Source organism: Rattus norvegicus, chromosome 1 (assembly GCF_021556685.1).
Source record: "Rattus norvegicus strain SHRSP/BbbUtx chromosome 1, alternate assembly SHRSP_T2T, whole genome shotgun sequence".
In the NCBI taxonomy this organism is placed as follows: Eukaryota; Metazoa; Chordata; class Mammalia; order Rodentia; family Muridae; genus Rattus; species Rattus norvegicus.
The window spans coordinates 182,010,834-182,021,960 of NC_141534.1; the positions used below are offsets into that span (position 1 = coordinate 182,010,834).

Consider the following 11,127-nt stretch of genomic DNA (forward strand, 5'->3'; position numbering starts at 1 on the left):
CTGGGTAGTATTCCTAGAATCATGTGGGTAACAAGAGATTGAACCAGGACATGAGCCTACACTACATCTCATCCAAGGTATTTCTTGAGGCCAGTGTTCTCTGTGCTCACCAGGTAACTACAGGAGGGTCAGAAAAAAACAGGCCTTAATTTTACACAAATTGAATAACCCTGGGCCAAGAGAAACCATGAACCTTGCTCCTGCATTCCTGTATCCTCACAGCATTGCTTGGTTGCTTCTAGCCAGGTAAACCAGTTGTCCTTAAAACCCCAGTTGGGAGGCTAACTGCTAGGTGAAAACATTGGCTTCTTTTCCCTCTCCACCACAGTGCATACAAGTGTGTTTCAAATGGGAGACTCCAAGCAGGGTATAATTGGCATTTATTCAAATTGTGTTTAATTGACTACTTCATCTGCACCTCAGAAAACCACATGGGGTACAGACTCTGTAAGGAGGAAGTAATTTTCATTAACAGGATCTAAATTAGTCCAACACAAAGACCTACCTGATGCCTGTGACTCAGCTAATGATTGCCATATAATGAACCCTTGCTGCAGACAAAGGTTTTATCTTCCTTCCTCTCTTCCTCTTTCCGTCTCTTCCTTCCTTCCTTCATGAATGTACGGGTCAAACAAGAGTCTGTATATAGAAATGCTTGTCTGGTGATAGGAGGGGCATGGGAGCCCCTGTAGGGTGGGAACAGGCTCTGTTTATGCTATTACTGGCTGCCCAGAGACACTGGAGTACACTGTAGTCTGACAGACAGCCCTGTATGTCTCTCTTATGACTGCACTTTATTGCTCTTGGGGAATTTTCATTTGAGGGCTGCATCTATATTCCATCTCTTCTCTCTAACTTTTTCCTCTGAACCTACAAATCCTCCCTATCCTAAAGGAGGAGAAAAAGAACTTCCAATATATACCTATCACTCCTCTAGTGAAACACTGGGCATGGCAGTTGACTTCAGAATAATGTTTTCTTTTTGAGGGGCTTTCTTGCCTTCCTCCAATGTCTCACTCCAGTTTTTACTTACCCATCTAGTCCCTGATCAGGTCAGTGGGAAGAGGCTGAGGCCCAGAGATATTGTTTCCACAGCCAACATTTGTCTTGAGTGGGTGGAAGGATAGATATCCTATGGGTGTGACAACACTTTCTTTTTCCTGTTTCAGAGCTTTCAGATGTTTTATTAAGGAGAGTGATAAGCTAAAATTAAACTAGTTAAAATCCATCTAATGCTCTTTCCTGGCAAATACTGTGCTAGCATCCATCCTCAGGCCTGAAGCTTCCTGTGCTGTCCTCTGCAGACAATCACTTGCCATCTCAGGGCAGAACATGGTTCCTGGTTAGACCATCTCACCAGCTTATGAAGAAGCTCTCTGGGGAGTGGGCTCACAGTGGAGAGGAATACTTTAGATCTTTCTATTTATTTCAATCACCATCAGTGCATACTGTCTGTATCTGCAGAGAGAGGCACATTTGCAACTGTGTGGTTTCTTTTAGGAACAGTGCCATGAGCCATCTCTGTTCGCAGCACCATACTCCCATCCTTGACTGGCTGACTATCTATCTATCTATCTATCTATCTATCTATCTATCTATCTATCTATCTATCTTTTTGACCCCATTTACAGTCTGTGTCTCTTGTTGAAAATTCCATAATGCACTTTATTTATTTATTTACTTATCTACTTATTTGCTATGAGTTCACTGAGACCCATTGATCATGCTGTGGGACTGGAAAGTGTCACAGATCAGGAGACTGTAACTAAGGCTGGAGGTCCATGGAATGTCAGTGTTCTATCATTAATGACAGTGTCACTGTCAGGGTCAGTGGTGATCTGTGAGGCTTGTAGACCAGAGTCTTGAAAAGTGTGGCTAAACTGAACGTTCTCATCAGCATGCCCTCTGACTTGAGTTTAGCCTTAATTCATTTCAGGTAGAGGGTCAGTATCAGGAAATGAAATTGACACTGGGGAACCCAATCAAAGGTGAAAGAGTCAAGAGGCAAAGCCAGAACAGAAGAAAGGGGTCTGAAGTCATAGGGGTTAGACTGAGGGTCCCTGCATTAAAAAAACTAGACCTCAGCTTTATCCAGTGAGTCTGATCTCTACTGGAACCTCAGATGACTGTCCCAGAACCATCCACTGATTAATGGGCATCAGTCACTGGAGCTTACATCTGGGAGGCAGGAGCCCATGAGAATAGAAGACAGTGCCTTGGAAGGATAGGCAGAAGGATAGGAAGGAGCCAGGCTGGACGGAAGCTCTGCAGCCCCCAGATGACCTACCCGCAGAGAGTACCATGGGGATCATACATGTTTGTTTTAAAATTTCTCATTTCCATTTCCCAGATTGTGACCATCTTGGCAAACATGTCTGTGCTGGAGCAGTGTGCCTCTGACATCATTCAGGAGAATGGTAGGTCTGGGGATAGATACCATGTGGATTGTCAGAGTATAAGCCTTTGGGCTTGTATAAATCACATGTGTAGATATATAAATACACATATGTTTGTATATCTGTATGAGCATTGACACACACACACACATACACACACACACACACATGCACAGAGAGAGAGAGAGAGAGAGAGAGAGAGAGAGAGAGAGAGAGAGAGAGAATTCTGTGTATAACCTAGTCAAAAGTGAAATGCGTATTTGCCTTCACAGGCTTAAATTCTAGTGGGAGATAGAAAACATAGACGATAGTGCCAGGTAGGGATAGTGGCATGGGGACAATAAAACAGGGAAGGAAGTAAGGTTGTCCCAAAGTGGGGAGACATTGCTATTTAACTGCCTTATTGCATTTGGACTCTATGAGAAGCTAATGTGTGGGAAGGGGTGGGGGCGGAAGAAAGGGCAGCAGGGTTGCCTCTGCTCCTCTCCCTTACAACTGGCCTTCTCTTGTTCCACCTTGTGTATTCCTGATCAAGGGAAGGTGGAACTGGGCTTGTCGGCCTGAAGGCTGTTGTAAGCAGTCTCTGTCAAAAGACAAGGTTGCTGGATGCCTTGCTGCTGGGAACAGAGCTAGGCTGGCCAGGGCTTCCTGTGACTGAGGAATAAGGGAGCAATTAGCAAGCAGTTGGAGAGAGCACTAATGAGAGAGTGAGCTGGGAGGCTGGGTACCTCTGCTCTCCTGAAAGTCCCTTCCCCCAGGCTGCCCTGCTGTCTGAACAAACATACACTTCCCAGTTCCCCAAGACTAATTGAAACACACCATTTTGTGTTAATTTCATGTGATTGAGCTAATAATGAGAAATGTGCTGAGCCAGCTGAGGCCAAGAGGAGAGGCTGCCTGGTGTCACTTGTACTCTCCTTAGGCACTTGGAGTCTTGGCTCAAGTGGCCAATGACAGCAGGCTGCCACTTGCCTGTGCCTTTGAGTTTGGGATAGCTGCCATCTGGAGAGTGCTTTGTGGCTTACGAAGAACTGTTGACTGACTCACTGAGTCTACAGGGGCAGAAACCTACTGTGTGCCTGGCATTGTGGTGGACACCAAGGACGTGGAGTTTAATAGGGTCCCACATTTTTCCAAAAGGCTTTCCCTGACCAGAAGGAGGGCCTGCCTGGACTGAAGTGTTGATGTATAAGATAGGCCATCTAAAACAGTACAGTCACAGAGGGAGGAAGGAGGGTAGCAGAGCTTGAACATTGGAGCCATACTTGGTGAGCTTGAATTCTGGCTCTGTTATCTACAAACAATATGGGCTCTCTCTTTTCCCTCTGAAGAGTGTGAATGGCAATGCTTGCTCTCAGGAGTGAGTGAGGACGACCCTGAGGAGTGTCAGCAGAGTGTCTGTACCCAGGACTAGCCCTGCACCAGGCCTACCTTCTCTTTCAGGAAACAGTGTGAGTCTCACAGGACTTCATGCGGAGAGTTTGAGGAAGGCAGGACTTTTAGATCCGAATGATAGTGATGTATCCAGAGGCCACTAAAAGCCAGGAGCCTCCTAGGTCTCTATAAGGAAAAACCCTGTTGAATAGTCTGACTTTGAAAGCCCATTACTACGTCACAGGTGGTAACCATAGATGCCTGCAGGATCCAGACACATAATGAAATGGATGAAGTGGACAAGGATTAGACCAATCTCATTGATAAGAGTAAACTTAAGACAGGCGTGTAGGTGCATGCTTCTAACCTCAGCATTCAGGAGGCTACAGTAGGAGGGTTTTGAGTTCCAGGACAGCCTCAGCTCTGTAGTCAGTTCCAAGGGAGCCCGAAATACATAGCATGTCCCCATCTTACTACAAAACTAGCTAGAAACAAACAAACAAACAAACAAACAATGACAAGCTTCTAGCCATGTAGAGAGATATGCAGAGTTACTACTATCAATTCAGAAGGTAGATGTTAGAAATCAGAAATCTAAATTTTTATGGAAATCATCAGCTCACATACAACATAATTCCTGAAGCAACAGCATGAAGTAGAGCCTATCTTTAGATCATGTCAAGTTTAAGTTCTTAGCTGGCTGACTGGGACTAGGATGCTGGGGGTGGGTAGCAGCTTACACAGGAGACAGGCTTCTGCTGTGAACCTGTAGGATAGAAGGCATATGAGAACAAGAGGGAAAGGGCCATTCCCTACAGAAAGAGTAAGCAAAGGCAGGCTGATAGCGCATGCACGTGTGTGTGTGTGTGTGTGTGTGTGTGTGTGTGTGTGTGTGTGTGTGTGTGCGTGTGCTTTATAGAACAATCAGGAGACAGATCTTGTTTGGGGAGGAGATAGGAGACCCCTGAGTGATTAAACAGAACCCCAATCTGGCACTCCCCCTTTGATTGCATTTGCTATAGTGATTCTCTAGCCTAAACCCAAGACACCTCCTTCTATGGGACTCAGCACCTCTGACCTGTCTCAGATGCAGCCCCACCAGGTGACAAGGGCCAGTCATCTCAGTTCCACCCAGCATCCTCCCCATGCTTTGGGCAAGAGGCTTGCCCTATTCTGACATTAGAGTAGAATTACCATGGTCATGCCCGTGAGGCTGCTGGGCCCTGCTGGGATGTTTGAGAGGACTGTTTATTTACTGTGAATATTACACAGTGTGAGACACACCATAAAGTCAATAATGGTGTTTCAAAATGTGGAGCTGTCTTTCTAGAAGTTTCTTTCCAGTTTAGTGACTTGGTGCCTAGAATCAGGCTTATCCCTATGAAGGGGGAAAGGCAAGAGGTAACCATATCCAATTGGCACCTCTGTTTGAGATTCTCCTACCCCAAGCCTTTGCTTGAGGCCTGCATCCATCCTCTAGCTAGCTCCACTAAGAAAGCTCTACACTGGGAGTGAGTCTAAACTGTCCAAACTGTCTGTCTTTTGCTTCTCGCCCAGGTGTCCAGCTCATCATGGGCATGCTGTCGGAGAAGCCAAGGTCTGGGACGCCTGCTGAAGTGGCAGCCTGTGAGAGAGTACAGCAGAAAGCTGCAGTGACCCTGGCCCGCCTCTGCCGAGACCCAGATGTGGCCCGGGAGGCTGTGCGGCTCAGCTGTGAGTGGTGTTGGCTGTGGCTGGAATGGAATAGGAAGTTTGGGATGGTAATGGTGATCTCATGGTGCTGTCAGAGTGCAGAGTATTAGGACTAACCAGGGTCAGCCCCATTCTTTATGTGCTGGGAGATGCTGGCGTAGAAACCCTGGGCATAGCTCCTTGTCCAAATTGTAACGAGAGATAAACGTTGGCCAAAATAGCCACTCACCTGCAGACTCCTGTCATTCAGAACCCGATTACTCCCTTCACTTAACCGTTTATTCTTTTATTCACTTTTTTACTCCTTCATTCATAGGTTTATTCTCTCAGTAATTCATTGACTATGTTATTTATCTATTCACTACTTCACTTACTTATGATCAGAATATCCAGGAATTCTATCTATTGTTGTTAGCCTCCTATTTACCTGAATATTCCCAGAACCTCTACTCTATGCAAAGCTCTAGAGCATGGTCCTCAACCTGTGGACACCCTGCATGAGGGATATTTATGTTACAGCACAGCAAAATTACAGTTGCGAAGCAGCAATGAAATAGTTTTATTAGTAGGGGTCACCACTACACAAGGAACTGTGTTAAAAGTCACAGCACTAGAAAGGATGAGAACCACTGCCCTACAGGTGCCTTCAGCACTTGCCCTGAGTGGTTACAGGAAAATGGTCTGCAGGAAAGAATTGGGAGACTGATGCTCAAAGCATATCTGGTAGACAGAGCAGGCCCTGCTTATCTGCATGGGTTGATGAATGTTTTAGAAGGTCACATATCTTTGTGGCTTGTGGCATCATTTTCTCATAAATCTCTTGGAAATGTTATTGGGGTCTATAGTTTTCTATACTTCTAGCTAAAATATATTTTCTGACTGACCTAGCCAATTGGGGCACTGTAGCTGGGGTCTCCCAGTGGAAAGGCATGAATGTTAAACACTGCTCTTGTGAAACAGGAAGCGTGTATTACAAAGGCTTTGCTCAGAGAAACTGGGCAATGCGCCTGCAATGTTTGGTGACCATCAGCCCAGGCCATTGCTTTGGCACTTGTGGGTTTGACTTTGACACTCTACTTTTCTTGCCCTTGAGTAGGAAGTAGAAAGTCTCCTGGAAATATTCCTCCAGGTTGTTCAGCTTCTCCTCTGTGGACAGGTACTGTGGGTGAAGCTGGCCTTTAAGTCTGGCTCACCTGGCTAGGCTAACTCAGTTGTGGTGATCTGCTTGTGTCTTGTACAGGTATGTCTCGCCTGATTGAGCTCTGCAGATCCCCCTCTGAGAGGAACAGCAGCGATGCCGTCCTGGTAGCCTGCCTGGTGAGTTGTCAGCCTGCCTTCAGATCATCACAGGGCCTTAAGGAAGGTAGACTGAGGCCAGGGCAGCTGGTTCTGCCACAGTTGGATAAGCCTTGATATCTTCTCCCTTCTCATATTAAAATGGCAATGCTAATGCTCACTCCCATTGATGTGATGAAAGCCATAGGCCATGTGAGGATGGAGAAGCTGTCCTCCATCCAACCCCTACAACCCCAGTGACCCTTTAGGTTCCAGGGACTACGAACAGCAGATTGAGACCAGAGAGGTGAGCTGGAAGGCTGCTAGGTGGTAGTGTTGATATCATGGAGTCCCAGAACACAGGGGCCAGGAAGTAGACAGCTGTCTGTCCAATGTGAACAATTATAAGAAAGTCTTCTCCTTTTACTCCCTGGGAGAAACCTCTGCCCGGCCCTCTGCTGTAACTGTGATTGCAGAGGGCCTGACAGGCCGTGAGGGCTACTCAACCAGATGCTAAGATCTCCTCCTTGAACCCAAGCAAGTATAATCCTAGGAGCTTCGCACTTCTGGGGACTAGGGTCCACCTTGAACTAACCTGCTGATGGGCAGCAAGCACATGCTCTGTTCACACTTATCTTCCTATGGGCTATGATGATCCACAGAGCCGAGTGGCAGAACAGACAGTATGGGCTCATGGAGAAGCTATTAGCTTTCAAAAGAGAATGACAGATCTGTGGCCCTCAGTGAACACGTGGGAGAAGCAGCGGGTGGAGGGTTTCTTCATGTTGAGTCGCTGCTGCAAACCCTTCCTCTTGGCCCCTCCTACACTGAGCTCAGCTCGTTTCTGGGAGTTCCACATGGGTACTGTGCATTTGTAGACGCAGTTGGCCTTGCCATCAGTGGGCCTGTCCTGTACCTTGGGAGCTGTGTGTCATTGAGTAGATCTAAGTGCTCTAACTCTTATCTGGTAAATATTTGCTGAGTGAATTTATGTGCCACTTCCTCTTCTAGACTGAGGATATAGTTGTGGAGACACTTGGGGAAAAAAACTTTCCTGCTTTTATTCTGGAACCTTCGGGACACTCTTATCTCCACTGTGCCTTTGGAAGTCTGGGGAAGATTTTTAATCTTTTCTATGAATCCTTTGTCCACAATTTTACACATCTATGTAGTGTATTTCAAGCAGATTCACCCCCACTAACCCCTTTTATCCCACCATCCACTCTGGATTCCTTGTTCCTAATAAGTTTTCCTCCCATCTTTGAGTAATTTTTAAGTGCATAGAAAATTAATATGGAGTTTTAAAAGGGCACCAATTATGTTGAAACTATCCTATACTTATGCACATAGAATAATAAAATGTGCTTGTTCATGGTAGTAAATACTATTTGGAGACACCTTCAATATCAAGAATGTCTGTGATTTCTGTTGAAGAGCAATGTCAGACATCAGATCCTATTCGTTACAACATTGACAAACAAGGGAGATGCTGTTTGGAGAAGAACTAGTAAGCTTAAAAAAAGAGAGAGATAAAACCTTTCTCCCCCAAGTTCACAGGCCTTCTTGGGTCTATTTTTCTATCAAACAAAATGAGGAGAAATTTGTAGCTGACAAACACATCATCATTGGTCCCAACTCCCTCGTCTTCACCACTCTGTGAAGCAGACTGCCAGACTAAAGGGCCTGATAGCTAAAGTTAAGGACGTAGGGAACACTTGGGACTCTATAGGCTGCCTCCGTTGTGAGGGCTTCTTGCTATTACTACTGGCTTTTTACTGTTTCTTGAAAGAGTACATAGAGGTTTGGCTCTATCTTTAATCTCTCCAAGGACTTTCAGCTGGAAAGGGACTACACTGTCTTGTGGACAAGTGGCTGAATATGGAGGGGGGTCCCTTTCTAACCCATTCCCCATGTGGGTGCTGAGTGCACGCTCCTTTGAGAGTTCGACTCATGATGTTTTTATCAGACATGCCTGAATTTTCCAATGTTCTTCACTAGTTTCTCCACATACCATCCACTTACTGACCTTCTTACTGACTTTCTGTCCTGGCACTAGGCCTGACCTACTGTTTCCAAGTCTTGTACAACTCTGTCTGGTAGCACTGTCTTGACCCACACCCCAAACAGACACCATCTTTACAAACAACTCTGTTGTTCAGTCCTGGAGATTCAGATCTAAATCCCCATCTGATGACATTTCCCAGGATCCCTCTGTGCTACAAAAACAGGAAATATACAGTGCATAACCTTATTTTCCCTGCTTGTCTTTTGATATAATCTGTATCACTCATGATGTAGACTCTTGAAATTCGCTGAGTCTTGGGCCTTTTGAACAGGCCCTCTTGTTTCTAGCCATCTTTCTTTTCCACTCTCTCAAAGCACTGGTTTCCCTATTTTGACTTGGAGGAGGAGTTACATCTCTCCCCAGAGTCTAGAATGTTCTAAGGGGAAAAACCTTTGTATTGACCTTTGGATTTTTACATGACCTTGAGTTTAGCTCATCTTTATTGTCTACTGACTGCAGTTGGTTGACCCCACATCCGCAGTCACTGATGCTGGTGGATGTCATTGCTTAGTTCATTAAAGGCTCCAAAATTGGGTGCAGGCCTCTGGGCAGCAAGGTGAGAGATGCATGGAGTCTGCTAGGCAGGTGGAGTTGGGAGCCTCTTTTCTGTTCCCAAGCTGTCTTTCTGACCTAAAGGCTGCCCTCTGGTGGAGGGAGGACAATTCAGTTATTATCTCATGAGTTGAGAAAAGTGATAGTACAGATTGCCTCTAGCAAACAGATTGATTTTTCCATAGTTGCTGGCAGTGGGCAACTGTCTTCATTTACTACTTGAGTATCCAAGAGTGAGATCCAGGGATGACTGCCTTGAGAACAAGGCTTGGGGAAGGTGTATGGGGAGAGGGTAACCAAAGATGGTTTTGCTGGGGTGGTGACAATAGGTGACTACTTCTGACTGGGAAAGAACAGGAGGGACATATCATAGGCAAATGTGTGACCAAGGCTCCCGCCCAGGAGTAGAGGTGAGCCCGGTGCTCAGTGGGGTGATCAGGCGAACTGTCTCATTGTGCTGTCACCGCCTTTCTCCAGCATTCCCTCTTTTGACTTGGATTTCTCAGTCCCAGCATCCTTATCTGCCTTGACTCCCCAAGTTTCCCACTTCCTTTCTCTTTCCTTCCCGTCTTCCAGTGCTCTGTGAGGAACTTGCTGCAGTTTTGGGTAAGTGAATAACCCTTGTTTCTGTAAGTTACTCACAGCATTTAGAGCAATAATTTGAGTTCATGGGTGCTTCTGGAAGTCCCAGTCTCTGGGTGGAACACATTTTGAACTTACATACATCATTACTTGACTAGATACTTAAAAATAGATCTTTAAAATGAATAGTTTCCCAGAGTGATTTTTAAAAAGTATCATGGGACAAGTGTCAGGTAATCAGATCAAATTGCCTGGTTAGTGCATGACATTTCTCAAATGTATCTCCCAAGTCAGCTGAAGGAAGCACATACCTACATGGGGCACAGTCTGACAGTGTCTTCTCTTCTCTCCCAGGCTGCCTTGCGTCGCTTGGCTGGGGTCTGCCCCGAAGGCCTTCAGGACTCTGACTTCCAGCAGCTGGTCCAGCCTCGGCTTGTGGATTCCTTCTTGCTGTGTAGCAATATGGAGGAGAGTTTTGTTTAGTGAGCATGGGAGAGGATACACACTGTGCGCACTCAACATGCTAGCCCTCCTCAGCTCCCTATTTATACATAATTTATTTTTTTACATGAAATAGAAAGGGAAATCATCAGTGAGTAGCGGGTCCTCAGGCATACTCTCTCTCTCTCTCTCTCTCTCTCTCTCTCTCTCTCTCTCTCTCTCTTCTGTGGCTGTGTAGGTACAGAGGTTGAATTGTGTCAAGGCTAACATGACAGGTTGTCACAGGTGACTCCCCTTTCTAATGCTTCCTTTCTCTTGAATATATTCTTGCCTATTTAAAAACACAAAACAAAACAGCTCAACTTTGAACCAGGGCATTTTAACTGCCCAGCATTTTTTAAAAGTTAGTTTTACTCTTTTCAGAAATTTAAAGTGAATTATGCAGTTGAAAAGACATACTGTAAGGAAATGTTTTTCTTTAATAAATGGAATCATGAAAATATGTCCTTATTTTCTGCTTGAATTGTGTCTTTAAACTCAGTTTTTGCTTCTCATGGTTCATGCCAAAGGCATGTCTCCATCTGTTTAAAGTACAGAGAGAGTTGTCTTGTTTTTATAAGGACATTTAAAATGTGTTTGTGAATGTGCCCAAACTCAGTTTCCCTTGCTTCCCCTTGCCCCAGGAAACCCACACCTTCTGGTGATGAGTGTCCTAAACTGAGACACAGCACATAAGTCCTCCAACAGGAG

At 45.5% G+C, this 11,127-nt stretch overlaps 1 protein-coding gene across 12 annotated transcripts in view; it reads left to right on the plus strand.

Moving 5' to 3' along the window:
* Positions 1-10,879, plus strand: part of Insc (INSC, spindle orientation adaptor protein) — a 107,552-nt gene extending 96,673 nt beyond the window's left edge. For 7 of the 12 annotated variants that reach the window (XM_087658031.1, XM_087658034.1, XM_087658017.1 and 4 more), the window contains 4 exons: positions 2,351-2,417; positions 5,328-5,483; positions 6,703-6,779; positions 10,291-10,879. In XM_087658031.1, the coding sequence (XP_087514157.1) occupies positions 2,351-2,417; positions 5,328-5,483; positions 6,703-6,779; positions 10,291-10,419 (429 nt within the window). In that variant the 3' untranslated portion in view covers positions 10,420-10,879. 12 annotated transcript variants of the gene reach the window in all.
* The last annotated feature ends 248 nt before the right edge of the window (positions 10,880-11,127 follow it).